This window comes from Eubalaena glacialis, chromosome 13, assembly GCF_028564815.1.
Source record: "Eubalaena glacialis isolate mEubGla1 chromosome 13, mEubGla1.1.hap2.+ XY, whole genome shotgun sequence".
NCBI classification, from domain to species: domain Eukaryota; kingdom Metazoa; phylum Chordata; class Mammalia; order Artiodactyla; family Balaenidae; genus Eubalaena; species Eubalaena glacialis.
The window spans coordinates 46,064,255-46,088,419 of record NC_083728.1 but is presented as its reverse complement, the minus strand read 5'-3'; the positions used below and the strand labels follow the sequence as shown (position 1 = coordinate 46,088,419).

At 43.0% G+C, this 24,165-nt stretch overlaps 1 protein-coding gene across 1 annotated transcript in view; it reads right to left on the bottom strand.

The window, feature by feature from the left end:
* Positions 1–24,165, bottom strand: part of SPTLC3 (serine palmitoyltransferase long chain base subunit 3) — a 133,796-nt gene that overhangs the window by 37,488 nt on the left and 72,143 nt on the right. Inside the window, exons 8-9 of the mRNA XM_061208450.1 lie at positions 14,722–14,827; positions 5,913–6,132 (exon numbers count right to left, since the gene is read on the bottom strand). Of these exons, the coding sequence (XP_061064433.1) occupies positions 5,913–6,132; positions 14,722–14,827 (326 nt within the window). The remainder of the gene's footprint in view (positions 1–5,912; positions 6,133–14,721; positions 14,828–24,165) is intronic.

Below are 24,165 nucleotides of genomic sequence, written 5' to 3'. Positions count from 1 at the left end.
TCAGGGAGAGAGAGGCGGTCATTTTCCAGAGTAGCTGCAGCCAAGCTGCTCTTCACAATCCTCCGTGAGCAGCAGCAGGTGTTTTCTTTCTCTGCTGAGAGCTGGTGCCTTCCAGCAGGATGCTGGGGAAGCCAGTGAAGAGGGAGCGGGTGGGATGCAGGAAATGGGATGATGGGGCTCATGTGGTCAGGAAAGAGCTGTTTTGAGGAGATGATCTGACCTAGAAGGATGGGTAGATTTGGATAGAGGAGGGGAGAGTCACGGACACGTGCTAAAATTAGTAATAAAGATGGCATCTTAATCAGCACAGGATGGAGGCGTCAAATGGGGGCAGAGGGAGAAGCTAGTGCCTCCAAGAAAAGGTGATGAGGGGTTGTTCCCTCGAGGGGAGTTCTGACCGCAGACTTACAAGACAGGCTGTGGAGACTAGATCACTTGGGTTCAAATCCTGGCTCTGCCACTTACTGACATGTGACCATGGGCAAGTTACTAAGGCTCTCTGTGCCTTAGTCTTCTTCTCTGAAAAATGAGATAATGGTGATACTTAACTCAGGGTCCTTGTGAGGATTCAATGAGTTAATACATACACAGTGCTTAAAAAGCATCTGGTACATTGTGAATACCTGGTGCTGTTGGCAATTATTGTTAATGGATTGGCATCTCAGAGATTCTTAACACTGGGAGCATGGATTGGGAGGAGGGGACCAAAATATAAAAACTTCTTACAGTGTTTTTATTTCAGCTCCCTTGTAACACTGTAAGGTTACATAATTGCATGCTGGTAGACCCGGGCATCAAACCAAAGATTTTCAGCCCAGCACTTCCTCCATCCTTATTGGGTGGTTAACAGTAGGAGTGAAAAGAAAGGAAAAGAGAGGCATTCTAAAGAAAGGAGAACCCAGACCTGATGGCAGATTGTATGACTGCAAAGATGGTAGATCTGACAGTTCATTGATAGACACAGAGCTGATATTCACTGGCTGCTTGAAGCTCAATTTTAAGAATTTTACGTGTATTTTACATGTATATTTACATGTATTAACTCAGCTTCACAACAACGTTATGAGATAGGTATTATTTTTATCTCCATTTCACAGGTGGGATCACTGAGTCATGGAACAGATCAGAAAATTTTCCAACCAAAAAGTGCAAAAAGTGGCTGGATAACAAGGATTTGGACCCAAACAGTCTGTCCCGAGATTACCGCCCCCCCCACCCCCCCTTAGCTCTGCACTGTGTTACTTCTTCAGACCAGAGGAGCTAGCTTGGCATGGGGTGGGGAATGGCCCAGGGAGCACAGAGAAGACCACCTTCACTGCTACTTATCCCTGTGGTGCTTTCCCTAATCCACAGAGATTACACCTCTGGAGGAGGAGGGGAAGAGGAGAATTCCTAATATACTCAAGTGTTCATAGTTCTAAACCACAGATTGAATTGTATCAGTCTCAAAATGTTTCCTGTCTATTACATTTATTTCTCCAAAGAAACTGGAACCTCCTTGAGAGTAGGGAACTGAGTTATATACTTTATTATACACTCTCTTATAATCCATAGTGGTGGGTACTTAGTGGGGTTCTGGTAAATACTGATGGTCTAATGGGAAGCAGAAGGGTTTAGGGGCTAAGGAAGGATGGTGAAGGTCCCTGAAGTATAGAGGGAGGTATCAAGCTGCATTCTTAGGAACAGGTATAGCAATATTCTCGTAGCCTTGGGGCATTGCTGACAAAGATCAAAGAAACAAAACAAAGCTGCCTTTGATCCCTAAAGGGGTCTTTATGTCCCCAAACCCCAATTTTCCTATCAAATTGAGAAATTTCACAAAGCCAAGGTCACATGCCTCCTTAGTTTGAATAGATGCCTCATCGGCACAGTATCACTTCCTTTTAACAGCAAGACTGTCTTGCCCATAATCTTATTTCTTTCAGACTGAGTCCACTTTCTCTCAGAATCTGAGTGTGTGGATGGGAGGTAATTTACCTGTGTGGTTCAGAAAGTGGGACTCTTGGAGTCCCCTCAGCAGAACATCAAGGAAGCCTTGGTTCCTGGTTTCCCGATTTCCTCCTATCACTCGCCCACTGGATGCCATGAGCCATGAATTAAGAGTTAGCTTTGGTCTTAAGGAGAGTCCGTGTTGTGTTTTCCTTCAGGCTGGGTTAGAGGTCTCTTCAGACCGAGGTTTCCAAGGCCATTAGTAAATGCAAAACCCTGAGCCTGGAGTTCAAGGACAAGGGTGGCTTTTCTGAGAAAGTTAGACAGGAGGCTCTTAGGGTAAACATCTTGGCGTTCATTCCATGACCCCCATTTACTTCAAAGGGCTGTTAAATACAGCCAGCGCTGAGCACGCAGGGCAGAGCTGGCTTCTGCCTTTGTCTGGCGCCCAGGCTTCTGGGCTAACACTCACACCAAACTTGGCTGCCCAGTCCCCTCCTCCAGAATCTCAGCCCTGCAACCTATCAGTCAGGAGGGTCACCTTTGCTTCATTCATTTGCAAATCTCTGGTCAGCCAGTGGAGGCTGTGAAAGCCAGTGCTCAACCCCAGGCATGCAACAGGACTCAGGATCCTTGCCTGAGAAAAACCTGGATCCTAGAAGCTGGGGTCTGCAGTGTTGACCCCATCTCCTCAGCAACTGAATTAATGCAAATTAAAAAATAAAAATAAGGAAACTAGCCCCATCAGCTCAGGCTTTCTTCCAAGAAGCCATTCATGGCATGGAGCTGTGATAGGTGGAGAGAAGTAAGTACCTGACATTTCACCTGAAGGTCTTGAAAGGAGAGAAAGATTCACTGTGGGTTGTTCATGGATCAGCTACAGCAGCTCCGAACTCACAGTGGGCAAAACAGTAAAACCTTGCTGGCTCTTGAGAGACTGTTTTAGCAGTTTCCCTGAGGTTGGGAGAGTAGGTCAGGCCAAGGCAGTAAACTCCAAGAGCGGAGATGAATTTGTAGAACATTTTGTTACAGGAAGGCTGAAGTGAGGACAAAAATCTCTACTCTCTGTAGTCGTATCTTAGCACCAAACCAATTTTTCTTTTGTGTGTTTCCAAATATTTTTTCTCACGTGACACATCTGCCTTGACCTGCTCCATAAAGATTTCTAGAGCCTCCTAGAAATTATTATTAGGAATATAGTCCCTGTGCCACTAACACTGACCTTGACATTTAAAAAGAGAGTTAAGAGCTAGACAGTTTTATAGTTTTCTAGATTTTTGGACTCAAGTAATTATTTTCAAATCTCAAGATTTACTAGGAAGCCCATGAGCAGAGTGAACTTGAAATTATTAAGATTTCAGAAAAATATAAAGTCCTAGTGTGTGCACTTTAATGTTTTTTATGGTTAATTTTGTTGCTTTTGTAGTATTTAGTATCTGGAATGCTGGATATTTTGCAGTACTCCCCCAAATTGAGATATATATTTTAAAATATCCAGAAAATATATGTATGATGAAACTCTGAAAACTGAACTCAAATTATTTAAACAGATACTAGAAAGATTTTTTTTTCCAAACAAATCTGTAGCATTTGCCCAATCCTATGTCCTATCAATTAAAAAGCATAGTTTAAAACAAACTGAAAGTGAAAATTCTTCAAAGTCCAGGGGGATAAAAACTATGATTTAAATGGAAACTATACATAATATAAAATTAACTTAATTTAACAAATTAAATGCACAGAGGAGCAGATGCATAAGTTCCATTAACTCATGGGCTCACTAGGCTAGAAGGAAACCACAGTTTATCTGGGTTTATCACAGTCTCACCAAAACGATTCCAGACAGGTGTTTATCTGACTGATTTTTAAATCATCAGGGAACGGCACAGGCAGACACTTTCTCAAGTGACCTCCTACCTCCTGCTCACCCTTCACATCTTGAAAAGTACCCTGTGTTTTCTAGGTTTTGCATCTTGCTGTTTCAGGACAGTAGGTCTCTGCATGGGTCAGCCAAACACTCTCTAATTCTTGCTGCCACCTAGTGGTAAATTCAGAGACTGCAGAGTATTTGTGGAGGGAGTAGGGGGAACGGGAGGGGGAGCGAGAGGGGAAGGTGAAGGGGAGGGCGGGGAGGGGGAGAGGGGAAAGGGAAAAATGATGAAGCCCTCTGGGTCTAAGTATGAACAAAATGAGTTTTTTTAAAGAGCAAAAAATGATCTACGTACTTTTATCTTCCTCTTGATTAATGTAAATACTAAATAATTTTCACAATTGCTCTGTATCTACCCCAAATCAATAGAAGTTACATAGACAAGAGCAAATACACTTTTAAAATAGTCCACCTGACTTCAGGATGGAGAGTATGTGAGAGAACCATACTGAACGGGCCGTCGGGAGCCTTTGTTTAAAGCGGGTATCACTTGAAGGAACTCTAAGGGGGACATGATGACAGCTACCAAATTTGACAACATTTCAAGGATCCACTCGCTTCAGTTTATTCAGGTGCCTTTGGTTCAGGAAACAGAGTTACGCTTGGTTAAACATTTTGTAGCTCAGAACTTCTGCTAAAGTAATCACAAAGCCAAGTAGCCTGGGTCAGGGGCGCGCTTACTTTGAGACCCTCTGATCCCATTGCTTTGACAGTCGAGGAAGGGAAAGTTTAACCTCTCACCAGATTTAGCTGAGTTTTGTAAGATCCTGGGCATTCCCTATGTTTTTAGCATCACCCAGCGAATTCCCACAGGCCAGTGGAAGGACACTGAACAACAATGCTTTGAGCTCGGAAGAAAGTGATGCTTCTTGAAGGGTAAAGCTCTGGACATTTTAAGCATTTGTGCATCTCATGGCAGGGTCAGTGGCCGTAATAAAATCTGTTGTTTTAAATCATGGGCTTTCCACAACCAGACTGTTTTTGGCCCTACTCCCTGGTTTGTCTAACTGGTTTACCAGGAGTCTGAACTCCTGTTCCTGCTGGGGACAATGAGTGAGGAATCAGGAATTTTAGAGAAGCCATCGAGCCACCTGCATGCACTGCTTTGGGGCCTTCTTTGCCCTCCTGGGTGGAGCCATCTACACTGTCACAGTGTATCTGGGACAGGTGTAGGCCTGGGGGAGACAGCTATCAGGATTTGGATTAAAACGTCATATAAAGCAGCAGATTAACTGGCTCTTTGAGCCCTGAAACCCAGGTTTTAATATTTCATTTTCCTTCTCTCCGCCCCTTCCCTCTTCTTTTAAAACCCTTTCAAGCATTTGTTTTATTTTAGCAACCCCCTTGGTGACATTGGCAGTAGAATGACAGGGATAACATTTAACAGTCTGATTCCTTCAGATCAGAATCTTAAGTCACCTAGATAAGGTATCAGAGGATGACAAGATTTGACCCATGGCTTATCCAAAATTGTGGAAGAGAATTATTTTGCAGAGAAAATCTCTAAAAAAGACATTTCCAATCTTGCTACTATTTTGATTAAAACTCTGAAAACCCACAACTTGTAGCACAGGGTCAGTGTCCTTAACATCTGACGTCTGCTCGCTGTTTCTACCACCCACCTTGCATTTTTCACGCCACAAAACCCAAACGACTTACAGTTCTGCAGCACCACTTCTGTGGCTTGTTAGACATCATTCCCTCTTTCTGAAATATAAACCCCGCCGCCCCATCCTTTGTCTACAAGACTGGCATTCATTCTAAGACTTCTTAGGTACTGCCCTTTCCTTTGTACTGTCTTTGCCTGTGTGCACAGCTGGTGTTGTCTTTTTATGATCATGTGATTACTCATCACATGCAACTCTGCGCTATCAGAGTATGAGCTGCTTGACCTTCTGGGCCTCCCGTGCCTGTGAACACACGGTGGCAAGGCTGCCCTCATCAGTCAAGTGTGCTGAACTGAATTGAAGCTCTCAGGGAAATCAGAAGACCTCGCAGACTACCTTCCGAGGGCATTCAGGTTTTAAACAGACACAAGGGATCTGTCTCTTACCTTCCTTCCAGCTATGTAACCTCCCGAGGCGCCAAAGCTTTTGGTGAATGTGCCCATAAATACATCAATATCTCTGGGGTCCGTTGCAAAGAACTCCATCACACCCCGGCCGGTTGGGCCCAAGGACCCAATACTGTGAGCTTCGTCTACGTAGAGGTAAGCCTTGTATTTCTTCTTTAGAGCCACGATCTGGGGCAGACGCACGATGGAACCTTCCATGCTAGGGCATAAGAAGAAATGCTCGTCACCGGTGTGTACCCTCCGGGAAGCTCTGTGTCACTCTCCCTTTCAGTACTTCTCAGACAGCCTGCCCTGACACCAGACGGGGATGACAGGGACATGCCATTCCTTTCTTCTTAAGGCATATTTTATTTGGTGGAGACCACCCTCTCAATCTTGCAAGGCTGCTCTGGCATTATTTCACTTGGGGAAAAAAATAATTTACATTCAGTGGATTTAAGTGCTTTGAGTTGTTATAGCTAATTCCCAAGTAAACAGCTCACTGCATTGTTGATCAATTTATCAATATTAGTAAAGCCGACTAGCATAACTAGACTGACCATGTTGGATTCTAGGTATTTTGCTAGTTTTAATTAAATTGCTCTATGTTGATGTGTCTTTATCAGCCTGCTACTGTCTATTTGCCCAGTTCTGTCTGACCTAAACTCAGTGCTTGAATTGCCAAAGATTAAAAGAAGGAATTAAAAACACACAAAAGAACTTTAAGACATCATAAACTTATTAAAGCATGGGAGAAAGTCCTTAGGGTCTCCTGTTCAGTCCTCACTGAACTCAAAGGCTTATTCGAGGCTTCTGGTGGTGTCCCTTCTTTTCCTTTAGGGCCATGGTTCTCAATCTTGAGTGAGCATCAGAATCCCTTGAATGGTTTGTTACAACACAGATTGCTGGGTCCCACCCCCAGAGTTTCTGATTTAGTAGGTCTGGGATGGGCTTCGAATTTGCATTTCTACCAAGCTCCTGGGAGAGTCCCCTACTGCTAGTTGGAGACAGCACTCTGAGAACCACTGCTATAGATCAACTTTTGTTTTAGCCCTAAGTGCTTAATTTTTCATGGTATTATTGTAATTTGGTAAATTTACATGGTATTTTAAATTGCAAAAACACTTCTAGTCCTCCAGCAAAGGGAAAGACAGGAAGTAAATAAGCAAGTAAAATGAACATTCATATTTACATGGCACCTCTTGGAACCCAATGGATTTAGAAGAACTCTTGTCTTTAATCAGTTCTCAGAACACTTCGTAAGCTGTGTCCACAGCTCACACAGTTTTGACTGCACTGACTGGCGAGTTCTATGAAAACACACAGACTCACCCCCATGAAGGAGCTTGTCAAACAGTTCAAGCAACCCATTAATTTAGTTCAAGAACTAGTCAATTGACACAAACAGAGTTGAACTTCTCCCTTCTTCTTAATTAGTTTATGTATTTATTTAATGTATTAAAAAATAATTTAGGTGTTAGGTTGATTCAGTCAAAACAGTCCAGCTGTTATGTAGTTACCCAGACCAACAGGTGTTGGATGCTTTTTTTTTTTTTTAAAGGACTTTATTTTTCAGAGTAGTTTTAGGTTCACGGCAAAAGTGAGTAGAGGGTACAGAGATCTCCCACATACCCCTGCCTGACATATGCATACCCTCCCCCATTATCAACATCACCCACCAAAGTGGTACATTTGTTTCAACTGATTAACCTACATTGGTACATCATCATCTAAAGCCCATAGTTTATATTAGGGTTCACTCTTGGCATTGTATGTGAAACCAAGCAGGACCCTGTGGGGATCCTGGGCACAAAAGCCTTCTGTCCCCTGTTTCTTATTTGTAGGAAATAGGTTTCAGCTTTCATGACCTTCCCTGAGTTCCAAAGGGCAGGTTCAAACAGTTGCTAATCAGGGAAGAGAAGGGATGCAGAGACAAGGGAAGAGCAGTCAAGAAACAATAGTGCAGCCTTGGGTCAGGGTCCTAGTTCCGCCTCAAGGGATACACATAACAATATCTTCGAGCTCTTCTCATATTTATCCATTTGCCAACTGAAGGACATTTTGGTTGCTTCCAAGTCTTGGCAGAACTAAAACCCCCAACAAATGGAAGATGTTAACTACTTGGTGAAGCACTCTTCATTCCAGAGAGGTCAGTTTGATAACCTCCAGAACCACAGAAGCTCATCAAAAGACCACCCGAGGCCAGATTAAAGGAATGCAGGCCCTGCACACACCCTGATCCTTATCAGCAACTCCATCCTTGAACCTTTGTTATAAAACTCCTCACCAAATCCCCCCAGGTTGGGACACACAGTTTTGAGGGCATTAGCCCGCTGTGTCCCCCTTTGTCTGGCAAAGCAATAAAGTTATTCTTTTCTACTTCACCCAAAACTCTGTCTCCAAGATTTGATTTGGTATTGGTGCACAGAGGCTGAGTTTTGGCATCATACATTCTGTGGGTTTGGATGAATGCATAATGACACGTATCCATCATTATAATATCACACAAACTACTTTCACTGCCCTAAAAATCCACTGTGCTTACCTACTTATCCATCTCCACACCCAACCCATGGCAACCAGGGATCTTTTCGCTGATTCTAGAGTAATGCCTTTCCCAGAACATTATGTAGTTGGAATCATACACTATGTAACGTTTTCAGATTGGCTTCTTTCACTTAATAATATGCATTTAAGTTTCCTCCACATCTTTTCATGGCTCCACAGCTCATTTCTTTTTAGTGCTGAATAAAATTCCATTGTCTGGATGGACCACAGTTTATTTAGCCATTTGTCAACTGAAGGACATTTTGGTGGCTTCCAAGTTTGGGCAATTATAAAGAAAGATGCTACAAACATCTGTGTGCAGGGTTTTGAGTGGACACAAGTTTTCAACTCCTTTGGGTAAATACCACGGAGCATGATTGCTGGATTGTATGGTAAGAGCATGCTTGTAAGAAACCACCAATCCGTCATCCAAAGTGGCTGGACCATTTTGCATTCCCACCAGCAGTGAATGAGAGCTCCGGGTTACTGCACATTCTCGCCAGCGTTTACTGTTGTCAGCGTCCCAGACTGTGAACTTCTAACAGGTGTGTAGTGGTATCTCATTGTTTTAATTTGTATTTTCCCTGATGGCATATGAGCATCTTTTCACATGCTTATTTCCATCTGTAAATCTTTGGTGAGGTATCTGTTAAGGTCTTTGGCCCATTTTTTAACCCGGTTGTTTGTTTTCTTATTGTTGAGTTCTAAGAGTTTTTTGCATCTTTTAGATAATGATGCTTTATCAAATGTATCTTTTGCAAATACTTTCTCCCAGTCTTTGGCGTGTCTTTCTAATGCTCTTGGCATTTTCTTGCAGAGCAAAAGTTCTTAATTTTAATGAAGTCCTGCTTATTACATTTGTGCTTTTTACAAGGTCATTCTGAAAGGCTGTTTTCAGATTTTAATGACATGAAGACCAAATAGAGTCATCTTCTCTTATAGAAGTTTGCGAGTTAGTTCCAGTATTTTCTTAGAGTAATTGCTTGTTAAAGTTGTTTCCATTGAAGGGGAGGAGGTCCAGCCAGCTGACTGCCTAAGCTGAGATGGTAGCCACAGCACTTACTAACTGAGGACTTGGGCAACTTATTTGCTGTTCTCTGACTCAGTTTCCTCGGATGTAAAATAAGCATGATGATGGCACACTGCTCATAAGGCCTTTATAAGAATGACTAGAAATAATACTTGTAAAGTGTCTGACGTATAACAAGCACCCATTGGGTTGTTCTTGTTCTCAGGTGGAGCTTAGGAGGAAATGGTAGCAACGAGGCCTAATTTGAGAAATTGGGAGCCCTTGACAATGCTCTGTGTTGAATTTTCCAGGAAGAAAGCATATGGGTGTCACACATAATAAATGGCTGTATGCCCTCAAAATTCTAGAATCTTCTCATCTTTTAAGATGTTCTAAATTGGTAACACAAACATGCTAAAAACCTGACATGTCACAAATAGCCATTCTTTGTTCTGGAACTGAGTTTGGCAGGAACCGGAGTTAATGTTGAACAGTTTGCAGACACTCCGGGCAGCTAATTAGCCATCTTTGCTTGGGCCGATCTAGCTGATGTTAGGGGCCTGCTCACCTGGTTTATATTTCTTCCTTGAAGATTAATGACTTCACAATACTGCTGATTTCAGGAGTTAATGTAGGGCACACATGAGTCCTAGAGGGAATTCAGTTTTTATAAAGAGCTATATTTACCCACACTAAGTTTTCATTCTCTCAATGTGACCAAATTTGAATTGAACCTTTCCCTGTAGTGGGATATTGAGTTTGGTGTTTACATGAAAAGGCTATCTATGTTATTGCTGCAAATTGCTGTCAAAGAACACTGTGCCAGAAACGATTTAAAAAAAAAAACAAACAAACCCAAGAACAGTGTTTTATTCTTTCTTCCTGAGTGGAAGGTTGTGTTTTCCTTTGACTTGAATAGAAAAAAAAAAACAACTAAAATACAACTGTAGGTAAAGATAATTCCACCAGTTAATTTGAAGTTCTGTGCAGGGACTTGAATGATTCTTAAACCAGCAAGCCAGTGAATAATTTCTTTATATCTTTTCTATTACATAATGTATTAGCTAAGTGACAAGACTACTTTTTGAAATCTCCCTCTCACCACCTTCTCCTCCACCTATAAACCATATTACCCACTGACAGAATTGGGATTTAAACCACTGGTTTGCCAACTTACATGGTGGAAAAATCTCCTTGGTGGGCCCTGAGTACAATCCAAGGGGAGAAAGGAAGGTGGAAAGAAAGGGGAAAAAAGGAACTAAGCTTAATTAAAAATAAAGTAACTACTGTTTTCTTTTTCTTTGTCTTTGTTTAAACCACAGAGATATAGGTGAGAGTTTACCACTGAAGATCTCAGTCCTTAAACTCACATTATTTTGGGCAGGAGAATGGCTTACATTCTTAGAGAAAATGGCATTCTGAGATTTCAACATTTGTTTATATGTGTATTTTTGGAAAAGGTTGGATAGTATTTCTTGATTAATTTTATTTTGAAAGTTTGGGCTCCAGCTATGCTAGTTTATATCCCCAGTTATTTGGGACCTCTCTCCCCATCTCTAGTGTATTTTTGAATAATTTTGAGATTTTTCGACCACCATGAATCAACCACTAGGATTCTCAGAGACACAAAACTAGAAGACTGTGACTTTAAAACAATACTTAAAAGAAAATGCAGGTGAGAACACTAAAATAATACTATTGTACTTCTAAACCCCAAATCATGGAATCATGGAACTCTACACTTCAAGTTTCAATCTCCCGATTTTACCGATGAAGAAACCGAGCCCTAGACAGGTTGATGGTGAAAGTCAAATGGATGACCTTGCATTTTCCACATTTATTTCATTGGATGTGGACACATGGGCTGATTCTTCTGTTTACATTGGGTCTCTGTCCCAGCAGGGCCACCTGGTTTGAATCCCAGCTCTGATTTATCTCAGCTATCTGCCCTGGGGCAAGTTATCTAGGTCTTGGAACCTGAGTGTCTTCATCCTCACAATAAACTTAAGAGTACTGGAGGCACTTACTCAAGATAGCACATGTGAAATGTTTAGCAATAAAACATGATAAATGTGAACCCTGTCCCCTGACACCCATCCTTCAGGAGTCAAACAGCTTTGCCATGCAGATGGCTTATTGTTTTCTGAGTTGCAACTTCCTTAACTGAAAATAAATTTGATGATGAAGACAGCTACCCTTGGCTGTGGCTTTACTATGCGCTGGGTTTTTCCAAGCACTAGCTTATGTGATCTCATTTAATTCTTACAAAAGAACCCTATGAAGGGCACATAGTTATAGGCAGCAACACAGGATCTACACCCATGTCCCAGGCCTCCGTCCAAATCCTGACTCCCCTATAGTCTATATATAAATATTAATACATACATGATCTATGGATGATGATATTATTATTGCTACTATTATTATTATTATCATAACTGCTTTTATGGAGTTTACTGACTTCTTGGATTTGGTATCTAGCCTTTTCTACCTTGATACCTACCTGAAACTGTCTGATTTGGCTGACTGCTCTTTTTTGGAGCATTGAAGAAATTGATTTATGTGAGCTGTCTGTGGTAGGGAGACTTTGCCCATGGGGGCAAACCACAGCCAGAGATAAGAAAGATCTGGGAGTGAAACTCTAAGGAGGTTTTGTGTGGATTCTAACAAGGTATACATACATAATACATCTCTGGAGAGTAAAAGTACATTTGTGAACTACATTCATAACCCTGGCCCTTTGGAAAATCTTGTGGGAAATAATTTCATTTTCTGGTGAGAGCAGCAAATGAGAACATCCATATGTTCCAGAACTCTATTCTAGGCTAGTCTTATTTTACAGACGAGGAAACTGAGGTCCCAGGAGGTACTGAGGCCTGTTTAAGAAGGGTCCTGTTTCCTATCTATGAATGAGTGCCTTTAGGTCACAGTCTCATTTAAAGATAAGATCCCTGTGCAGGTGAGAACAAAGGAACATCTCTGAGAAGGCAAGTCCATGGACAGTGGAGACTTCTCCCTGTATACATGTCTGGTTGATGCAGCTGCTGTGGTAGATTGCCTCCAAAGATGGTTGCCTGTAAGTCTTCCCCTCCCTGTATACACAAGCCAATCCTCCCATCAAGAGGTGGGGTCTGTTTCTCCTCCCCTTGAATCTGGGCTAGACTCGTGTCATCCCTTGACCAATAGAATATGGTGATGTTGTACCAGTTCTGGGCCCAGCCCTTAAAAGGCTGGTAACTTCTGCTTTCATTCTCTTGGAAGCCAGCCACCATGTTGTAAGGAAGCTCTAGCTAGACTGCTGAATGAGAAAAGCCTACATATAGAGAAAGCACCCCAGAGAAGAGGAGAGAATAAGGCACCTCAGTCAACAGCCAGTACCAACAGCCCACATGTGTGAGTGAGGTCATTTTGGATGTTCCAGCCCCAGCCAAACACCCCATTGAAAACAGCCGCATGAATGACCCCAACCCATGTCACGTGGAGCAGAGCTGCCCAGTTGGTCCAGACAACCCACAGTAGCGTGGGAAATAATAACTCATTGCTGTGTAAGCCATTGTGCTTTGAGGTGGCTTGTTTCACAGCAGTAGGTCACTGGGCAGTCACCATTGCTAGTGAACCCTAAGCTGTGGTTTGTTGCCACCCTGTTTTGGAGCCGAAGTCCACACCTGCCTCCCCTATCCTCCTGATATCATGGTAGGACCCAGGCCCAACATAGCCATTAGCAGAGGGGTTTCTTTGTGTAACTGATGGGAATATTTGACAGTGAAACGCTGGTGGTCCACTTAATTTCAGCCATGATCAAAGTACTTAGAACACAACTTCTCTTTAGTGAAGCCGAGTTCTGTTTATTTGCAGTTGGGCTCTGTTTACTCTGGTTAAAGGAGATGCCCGTCTGCTCTCCCTCCGCTGATCTGTGCTCCCACCATTCTAGGCTTGATTGACAGGTGTTTAGATAAGGTCTCCCCTCCCAGGCTGGCATCTGGCACAAATCACACAGGGAGAAAGACCCGTGCTTGAGGCTATGACAGCCCAGAGTCAAGATGAGATTATTTCCTAAAAGTAGCAAGTTCAGGGCCAGTGAGTGGTTACATTATTCTACAGCAGGGTTTCCCAAACTCGGCACTGTTGACATTTTGAGCCGGATAATTCTCCGCTGTAGGGGACTATCCTGTGCGTTGTAGGAGGCTTAGCAGCATCTCTGGCCTCTGCCCACCAGATGCCAACAGGACTTTACTGCAGTTGTGACAACTGAAAATCGCCAAATGTGCTTGTGTGGTGCCCCCAGGGATGGATTCCATTAGCTTCAGGGAAAAAAAGGCCGCTCCTGATCTCAAGCCTCCTTTGCAGCCACACTTCCCCTTGTTGGGAAGTTAAGCCCTCATTCCCTTCCTTTTAATCTTGTTCACTGTCCCATAATTAATCCAGAGGAAACATTGCCCTTGCTTCTTCTAACATGAAGATTGAGAATTGATTTAGGAGTGAGTAACTCTGAAGTAATGTTTCCTTGACTCATGGACTAGGGCATCCACCAGAAGACAAACTTGGGAGCAGTTTCTTCCTTAGTAACGATCATCAATTCAGACATAGAATGAAGCAAATCCAATCACAACCAGCAATATAAAAGTGCAGCTCTGACTGGCTTAGTGGACGTTTTGTCTGCTCAGCCTAAAAGCTGTGGGGAGACCGAGCATGCCTTCAGATGCTAAGACCATCTCCCCCTCTTCCCAGCTCTGCATCAAGAATTGTACTCCAAGTTAGTCTTACCTTGAAGAAAATGTGCAGGCTTTTTTGTAGTCTGATGCCAACAATTGGCCAAGTTCAGCAAGCCTGGAGTTTGGGTGCACTATTGAGTTAGGGGCAGCTGGGTGCCCATCAGCAGTATCTACTTTCCTGCCTTTGTCGTAAAGGCAAAGAGTGTTCTGAGGTTGACTAACCCATCCCCTAAAAGCCTTTGAAACTGTGGGGCAGCCAAAGGTAGTGGAATCAATACAAGTTAGCAATGCTCTGTCAGGACGTTTCTGAAGACACCTTCTTAAGTATGCCAGCCTCCAAGGTGCTCCGCCATACGTATGGTCATTGAAAAGACAGGTGACCCAAGACCTGATGGTTCACATTGATAGCTCTGACTCAGGTCCCTTCATAACACCTATATCTAACTCATTTTTCCATTTAACTAAGAGAGGTCAGCCTTGCCCCATCTGTCAGCTCACTGTGGGCCTCAGTGTGTGAATAGGTCTCTGGTTATTTACATACCTGTAGATGCCCTCCACTAGGATGAGAATCTTTTTCCAAGCTCTGCGGGTTCGAGGCTGACCGTAGATTACAGCATCTCTCAGGAGCTTCTCTAGGCTTTGCATGTCTTTAAATAATACACACAAAAAAATTGAGTCATGAGAGGGCTTTTCTTTTCCTCCTTCATTTTCTTTTTGGAGAAGGCAGCAGATATTTTAGGCTCAGGCTTGGACCCGAACTTTCAGAGAGCAAAGTCAAAGTCAGAGAACACCTTGGGGGAGAGACAAGTCTAGTTTTTAGTAAAAGTTAACTCTGACAAGCTGAGTAGGCAGATTTGTAAAGCCAGCAGAATAAACCTCTAGTGGGGGCATATAGTTTCACAGGGTCTTCAAAGGCTGTCCTCACCTGCCTTAGCAGAGATTGCAGCTTTACATTAAAGGCATTTCTTAAACTTAAGCTTTGTTGCCAGGTGAAAATTAGCCCTGAGGGATATCATTAACTAACACTCACCAATCAATGGTTTAGCCACCAGCATGGTAGAGTTTAGCTGGCTTTGCACAGAACAGCAGCATTTTGGGCTGGCAGGGGTCTCACTGCCTAAGTTTTGGGAGGTGGGTAAATGGATGTGGTGTGGAGGCCATGTTCTGGTACAAAGCAGTCCTGGTTTCTTTCAAAACTTTAAGGCAGTGCCATTTTTTGTCATTTATCCACCAGTGGGTCTCAGACTTCAGAGACTGTGAATCATCATTTGGGGAACCAGTAAAAATGTAGATTCCCTGTCTCACTCCTAGAGATTCTGGACCAGTTCGTGTGGGATGGGGTCCACAAGGGTTCATGTTTGGGGTCTTGGCACTCCTGGGTCCATCACTCAAAGCCAGACCTATATTTTGAGCTACATAACTGTTTCCAACCACATTTTAGACAAAACCACGGGTACCTCAAACTCAGCATTTCCAAGATAGAACTTGTGGCAGATGGCATTATTGGCCCCAATTCCTACACTCTCCCAATTGGAGTCCTTTGACATGTGACCTCAGAGCCCTCCCACTGAAGGAATGGAAGATGTTTCCTTGCCTCTGGCTTGGGTTCAGCCAAGTGACATGCTTTGGCTAATAGAATCCAGGGAAGAGAGAGCAGGTTAGTTCCGTGCCTCCGCCTTAAGAGGCCTTACACATTTCTGCTTTTCCTCTTGTGCTTCTACCAGTAACATGAAAAGAATACTCCCAGGCTAGTCCACAGGTCCTGGGAGGGTCCCAGGAGAGGCTGAGAGACAAGTAGGGCACAGTTAGCCCAGCCCACTTGCAGTCATGAGTAAGAAATAAGTGATATTTGTTGGATGCTACTGAGGTTTCGAGGTTGTTTGTTACGGGACTAGCTAAAGAATGCAGTCTGCAAAGGCCGTTCCTGATCTAGTCCCTGGCTGTCTTCCTCATATGGTTTCTCAATATTCCCCAGCACACAGCCTCCCATTTCTCTTATATGCTTCCCCGCTCTTGTCTGTCTGGAGAACCTCCACCCACCACGCAAGCCTCCACTCAAACTCTTTTGGCCAATAGGACAGATTTTCTTTCTTCTTTGTGTCCTTGATGACTCATCTATTCTGGATTTAAGCACTCATCACACTGCTCATTATTTGAGTTCATTTCTCTCCTCCAGGGAAGGCAGAGACCTTATCTTATTCATCCTTTTAGCCCTAGTCCTAATGCACAGTGCTAGAGCTAAAGCGATATGTGATAGTTGAATCACTTGTTTTTTTCATGGAAAAGATTGTAGACCAGGAAACAAGAAAGGGAATGACACTTTGGGATCTAAATAGGAATTATGAGAAAGGATAATTGCCTCATGCCTGCAGTAATATATCTTTAATTAACTGCGTTTTTAACTTTTTTTTTTTTAACATCTTTATTGGAGCATAATTGCTTTACAAAGGTGTGTTAGTTTCTGCTGTATAACAAAGTGAATCAGCTATACATATACATATATCCCCATATCTCCTCCCTCTTGCGTCTTCCTCCCACACTCCCTATCCCATCCCTCTAGGTTAAAGACAGGCAGATATATCTTCTGAGTCTTCACGTAAGATGTAGTGTTGTTTTAGTGTCACTACATCACTGACCACGAGATGGCAGCCAAGGAAACAGAAAGCAGCTTTCTTATTTTGAGAATTTCAGGGATAACAAACGTTCATCTTTAGACATTTTGCTTTCGGCTGGGTTCCTAAAATGTTGAAGTAACCCATGTGATTGGGGGAAGCAGCTCCCTTTTCTATAATCCACCGCAGGCCTGTTAGTCTCTGAAGGGAATACAGAGCTGATGAATATAAGTATACCTGCTTACAGAGTTTTTCCTTCTGGGACTTGGAATTTACAAGTTTTTATACAGAAATGACACATGGTGAGTGTGACTCCTGTGCCATAGTAATAAAAGCAAACCCAGACTCCAGAGAGTGGGCACAGAGGGAGCCGACCTCCACATAACAAAGGCCGCACACGACAAAGCCACAGCAGCCAACATCGTTCTCAATGGTGAAAAACTGAAAGCATTTCCTCTAAGATCAGGAACAAGACAAGGATGTCCACACTCACCACTATTATTCAACATAGTTTTGGAAGTCCTAGCCACGACAATCAGAGAAGAAAAAGAAAAAAAAGGAATACAAATTGGAAAAGAAGAAGTAAAACTGTCACTGTTTGCAGATGACATGATACTATACATAGAGAATCCTAAAGATGTCACCAGAAAACTACCAGAGCTAAGCAATTGAATGTGGTAAAGTTGCAGGATACAAAATTAATGCACAGAAATCTCTTGCATTCCTATACATTAATGATGAAAAATCTGAAAGAGAAATTAAGGAAACACTACCATTTACCATTGCAACAAAAAGAATAAAATACCTAGGAATAAACCTACCTAAGGAGACAAAAGATCTGTATTCAGAAAACTATAAGACACTGATGAAAGAAATCAAAGATGACACAAACAGATGGAGAGATATACCATGTTCTTGGATTGGAAGAATCAATAGTGTGAAAATGACTATACTACCCAAAGCAATCTACAGATTCAATGCAATCCCTATCAAATTACCAATGGCATTTTTTACAGAACTAGAACAAAACATCTTAAAATTTGTATGGAGACACAAAAGACCTCGAATAGCCAAAGCAATCTTGAGGGCAAAAAACGGAGCTGGAGGAATCAGCCTCCCTGACTTCAGACTATACTACAAAGCTACAGTTATCAAGACAATATGGTACTGGCACAAAAACAGAAATATAGATCAATGGAACAGGAAGCCCAGAGATAAACCCACGTACCTATGGTCAACTAATCTATGACAAAAGAGGCAAGGATATACAATGGAGAAAAGACAGTCTCTTCAATAAGTGGTGCTGGGAAAACTGGACAGCTACATGTAAAAGAATGAAATTAGAACACTCCCTAACACCATACACAAAAATAAACTCAAAAGCAAACCCAAGTGAACTAAATTAGCAGTCACTTTAAAGTGAATATTCTAAGATTTTCGAAAATCTATACACGCAGAGATTATTGTACTGTTTATGCAATTAAGAGGGTCACATACATGTTAGAGCCTGAGTTTGGGAGTTTAAATGAACCCCACTAAAGAAGAGAAATTTCTCTCCATTCTTTTAATATCAGGCAGGACAGAAAACAAGCCTACAAAAGACCTTGATATGTTTTTTGCATTTTGCAGATGGCAGGAACTCATAGTGTTTGTCATGAATGGAGAGTTCGATGAGGAGAAGCTTTTAGCGGAACTTCAGAAAACCCTCGGTGTCCACACACTGGGATCCTTGAGCAAAGGGAAGATCAATCAGCCATTGTTCCGCCTTGGGGGACAAACTCACTTACCTCTTAGAATCACAGAAGCTAGACAGAGAGAGGTATGACTTCACTCACTGTGGGATTCTGGACCCATATTAACATCTGGTAGTTTCTGATTTTTAGGTCCTTGCTCTATAATTCTACAGTGTGTGGGTCACAGACCTATAGGATTCAGGGGATTGTGGTTTATGTTCTTGCAGGCCTTATGAGGTTCTACTGTTTCAGCAAATCACATGCTAACATCTGCAAGAGATTTTCAAATAATGATGCTTATTAAAGCACTTATACCCGCATTACGTTAATCCTCATGACACCTCTGAACGATTAGGTTTTGGGTTTTTTTTTCAGATATACAAACTAATGCCAGAAGGTTTCTAAAACCAATAACAACCAAAAACAAAAAACAAAAAATAACAAAAAAAACCCAAAAGACCCTAAGCCCAAACAAACCAGCTTCTTGTCAGAGTATAGAGAAAATCCTGAGATACAGAAATTAAAAGAATACAGTTGATGCCATCAAGGTGCACCCACACAATGCTACTGTACAATCATGTTACAAAGTTATAATGACACACTGTGGACTTGTAATCACCACAAATTTGAGTACCAACAACGCCTTAGACATTATTCACCACCAAGTCTGGCTCATCAAGGCGGGGTCCTTTGGTTTGTGACGGACTGAGAGGAGGGAGCCGACATGGTGGGTGATGAGACGTGGCCTGGGGTCCACGTTCTGGTGCAAAGCAGCCCTGGTTTGTCACGGGTTAGGGAATTACTAAATCCCAGGGAGAGCCCAGCTATGTGCCCAAAGCTCCAATCAGGTTTAGGTGACAATGACGCTCTGCGAGCCTGTTCCTGCACCTGTCCTTAAATTCAAAACCCTCATAATATCAGCAAGCCTCCGGGATCTGCGGAAACTACACATACAGTCCTGTGAGAAGAGAGCCTAAGTCAACAAAGAAGCCGTAACCTTCTCAGAAAGGAGGTTGGTGTAGTTCAAAAAGTGTCTTCCTAAAGATAAGAACTAGGTCTCTGGCTTCTTTCTTACTTTCCTGTACAGCAAAAACACTCTTTCTCCTGCCTCGGCTGCCTCTTTCCTCATCTCTTGTGCAACTGAGCTTTTGTTGAGACATGAGAACTTGGCCACCCCTCCGTGCCCTGCCCTGCTCTCCATCTAGGGCCCGTGGTCGGGGCTGAAGGGCAGCCTCCACTTTCCTTGTGCTGCCCAGAGTGCTTGCTGGTTCTCCCTCATCACTCAAAGCTCCAAGAAACCTGCCTCCACCTGCATTTAGATATGTCCTCTTGTTCCCTGCTCCGTGGGCTTCTTGCCAAAATCTTTTCATGCCTACACAGGATAGACACTCAACAGCTATTTCTTAAGTGAGAAGATGGTTGGATGATGAAGAAATACTACTTGTTACTCTAATTCCTTGCCTCCCCCTATCTTTTCCCTGTTCCTCGTGTTCCTTCAGGGATAATCAGTTTCATCCTTCAATATTGAGCCCAAATGTGAACTATTAATCAGTAGGTACTTAAACAACTGTGAATGATGATAAACTATTCTTATTTTTAAGATGGTTTGGGGGGAACTGCCCCCTTGTGTAGCCTTTGGGGGAAAACATAATCATAATGTCCAGTTCTGGCCAGCAAAGCAAATATTTCTCTCAAAGTGACATTTATAGAGTCTCCTCCATGAGATCAATGGGGGCATTTCTGATGCATTGAAAAATGGGTGCGGGACTTCCCTGGTGGCACAGTGGATAAGACTCTGCACTCCCAATGCAGGGGCCATGAGTTCGATCCCTGCTCAGGGAACTAGATCCCACATGCATGCCACAACTAAGGAACCCGTCTGCTGCAACTAAGACCTGGCACAACCAAATAAATAAATAAATATTTAAAAAAGTTAAAAAAAAAAAGAAAAATGTGTGCCTTCAGTTTTGCAAGGCAGTTTGGATACATACTTTGGTTCAGGTCTTCTGAATGGGTCTGCAAATATGTTTGCAGGTGTCACATGGTCTTTTGTAGGTCAAAGAAGCAAGGTGAGCTTCCTGGAAGTAGACAAAAGGCAGCTGGGAGCAGAGGAGCTGGGCTGGGCAGAGGGTGAGGTAGGTGCTAGGGGCAGGGCCTATTTACCCAGGGGAGAGGGTCATCCCAGAAACTTCTGGCCTTGGGCACATGAGGTGAAGAATGGGTAGAGCCTAATGCATGGGGACAGAGTGTCCCATGCACTCAGGCTCTGGGCCTGATGAAGCATGGAGGGCTCTGATCCTTAGAGAAGAGTCTGTGGGACTAGACAGAATGCTGAATAGGATCCCTGGGGAGTGGGGTCAGCGCAGTAAGGTGAGCCTTGATTCAGGGAGCACTGTGGGAGCCCAGGGGTCAGCACCTGGATCCTGCGTCTCAGGTCAGGGTGCAGTCAAGGGCGCCCATGAATGCTGGCTGCGTCCGCCTAACCCAACTGCCCTGACCCGGGACAGTTGCATGGGAGATGGAGGCTATGGAGTATTTCATACATCACTCTACCATCTGGGGGAGGCAGGGAGTGGAAAGGAGGTCAAAGTTCCTTGTGTTTAGAAATGGGAACTCTGAAGTCAGACCTCCTCAATTTAAATCCCAGCTCTGCCTCTTTCCAGCGGTCTCTAAACAAGTCACCTCACCACTTTGTGCCTCTTTCTTCATCTGTAAAAAGGGGATAATCGGTAGGTGACTTGTTGTGAAGTTGGGGCTAAAAGGAGTGAGTGCATGTGAAAGTTTCATTACAGCAAGGGTTGAATACTCTTACTGTTAAAAGATATAGGGGCAATTGCTTTATTTGTTAAACAACCTAGTTCAGGAGTCTTGAGATTGAAAAGGTCGTGGCTTGTAAAGTAATCTAAGTGATGTTTATAGGTTTGACCTTCCACTCAAATGACACTCATGAGCCCTCACTCCGCAGAAGAGGTAGGGCTCAGAGTTTTCCCATAAACACTGCATCCTTTGTTCTTCTTCCTCTTGGCCTTTAAATGCCTCTAGATAGAATCCTGGTTCTTCCTCTCCACTTTTTTTTTCCCTAAACCACTCCAAATTCTTGGCCTGCTCATTCCTCTGACCTCATGGCAACTCCCCTAGCTGAAAAGACTGCTTCTCTTCTTCAAGACCAGCTCAAGAAGCCCTTTGTGACTCACTTGAGTACAGAGATTACCTACAGCCTTGCTGCTCCAAGTACAGTCCTGCACCAGCAGCATCAGTGTCGCCTGGGAGTTTGTCAGACATGCAGGTGCTCAGGCCCCCGCCCAGAAGTACCGAATCCAAGTCTGCATTTCAACAAGAACCCCATGGTGACTCCTTGCACCTTAAAGACTGGGAAACTTTGTTCTAGAATCTACATCATATGCATTTACCAGTAAAGTGAGCAGATACAGGAAAAATAATAACTCAGTTCTGATTTCCCCAAATCTCTGAAAGAAGTGGTTGACCTTTCCAGAGAGTTAAAATTCACCCAGGGCTTGAGGTCCTGGAATTCTCAGGGTGCTAATATACTCAGCCAAGAGGACATGTTTACCAAAGGCCTCCGGGTACTCCATGTGCTTGGACCCATTTCCTCAATGCACCAGAATCATGAAGGAGACCAAGCCCGTGGGTCCCTCGTTGGAGCTGATGCCTCGGCTTGTGCTGTAAAATGGCTGGAGAGTCTGTTTTGTGGTACCAATGAGTCACAAAGGCAAACTAAGGGTTGGCTATTTCCCTGAAGCTGCCCAAAGTAGAAAGTGCAAGGAGATATTCTCAGCACTTAGCCAGAGGGATTCAGAGGCCAAACTTCAGCTTCTGAGTTAAGATCCATGTTACTAACAGGATAAGGCATCACACTAGATTGATTTTCACACAAGAACCCACAGCTGTATGCGTCCTACATGTGGTCTGGCAGTAGCTGGACTTAGCGAGTGGGTAAGAGTGCCATCTAGAGCTGTCCATGTACCTGTATCCTCTCAGCCCAGCTCCTTATTGCAGACACAGGCTATTCTTTGTCCAAGACATATTTTTCTGGCTGTGGGAGCATACTCAGCCTGAGTCAGGACAACCCTCAACCAACCACAAGTGGGAACTGGTGCATAAATACCCCAGTTCCCACCCCTCAGGTGGGATAACACTGAGGCATGTCTATACTGGCACCCAGAGTTTCCTAGTAGGCTTGAGCTCCAGGTGTTTACTGTGCTAACATGCTTGACAACACGCCCTTTATTGGCCACCTCCCCTGCTCTGTCTTCATCCCCTGCTTCTCTGACTCATCCTGGGATCACTTCCTAAATAAATGACTTGCCTTCACATCCATGTCTCAGGTCTGCTCCTAGGGGAAATGAACCAAGACAAGAGCAACAGACTTGGGTTTGAATTTTGACTCTTACCACCATATGTCATGCGTGTGTCCTTGGGCAGGTCATTCAATCACTTTGAGCATTGTTTTCTCTTAATAAGTGGGAATAATGAAGAGAAATAGGAATCTGGATTTTTGTTAAATTTAAATGGTTGATTATATAAAGGGCTTAATGTAGCGCTTGGCAGCAGTGAATGCTGAATAAATGAGAGTTAGGATCTCAGTACAGTCATCCCTTTGTATCCATGGGGGATTGGTTTCAGGAGCCCCTGTGGACACACGAATCTGCAGATGCTCAAGTCCTTTATATAAAATGGCATAGTGTTTGCATATAAACTATGCATATCCTCCCATATACTTTAAATCATCTCTAGGTTATTTATAATACCTAATACAATGTAAATGCTGTATAAATAGTTGCCAGCATGTGATAAACTTTTGCTTTTTGTAACTTTCTGGAATTTTTCTCCCAAATATTTTGCATCTGTAGTTGGTTGAATCTGGTGGATGTGGAGCATGCAGAAATGGAGGGCTGACTGTAATTGTAACATTTGCAATCCAGGAAGAACAAGCCCTGGTGATAAATTCTGCTAAAACTGCACTTCTGAGTTGTCTACTTTTCCTTAGAGAGTATAGCTTTTGGGTGTTCTGATTTTGTTCAGTTCCTCATTCTGATTTTGTGGGAAATAAAGAAATGATGACTAGCTTGAAGTTATTGGTCAATCCAGGTCACATAGGATTCAAAGTTTATTATGATGGTCTGCAATGGTTTGACTACACTTCAGGTATATTTTTCGCATACAGAATGCAAAAATTCAAGGGCCCAGAATTCTGATTTATTTACTATGGCTCTAAATAACAAGTGGGTATCCTCTAGTATTGATCTACATAAAAATAGGACCTCTTCTCCCCCCAAAGTCAGGAGAGCATCCTTAAGATATAAGCAGAGGACACAGGTGGAGCAAAGTCCAGGAAAGCAGAGCAAGTGTAGTTGCATGAAATCCCATAATCCTGATGTTTAAGAACATTCCAGTTTAGGGGGCCATTCTTAAACTCTGTCTCATAAGTTATTAGCTCCTATCTGGGCTGGTTGCATGCCTCCTGCACACATAGGAAGGCAACTTTCATCTTCTGCAGATCCTTCAAAAAATCTCCACGTTATCATTTCAATCTGTATGGATACGTATTAAGGATTAAAGCATCATTGTTTACTGAGGTGTTTAGTATTATCCTGGGAATAGTAAAGCAAGAAAGAGCGC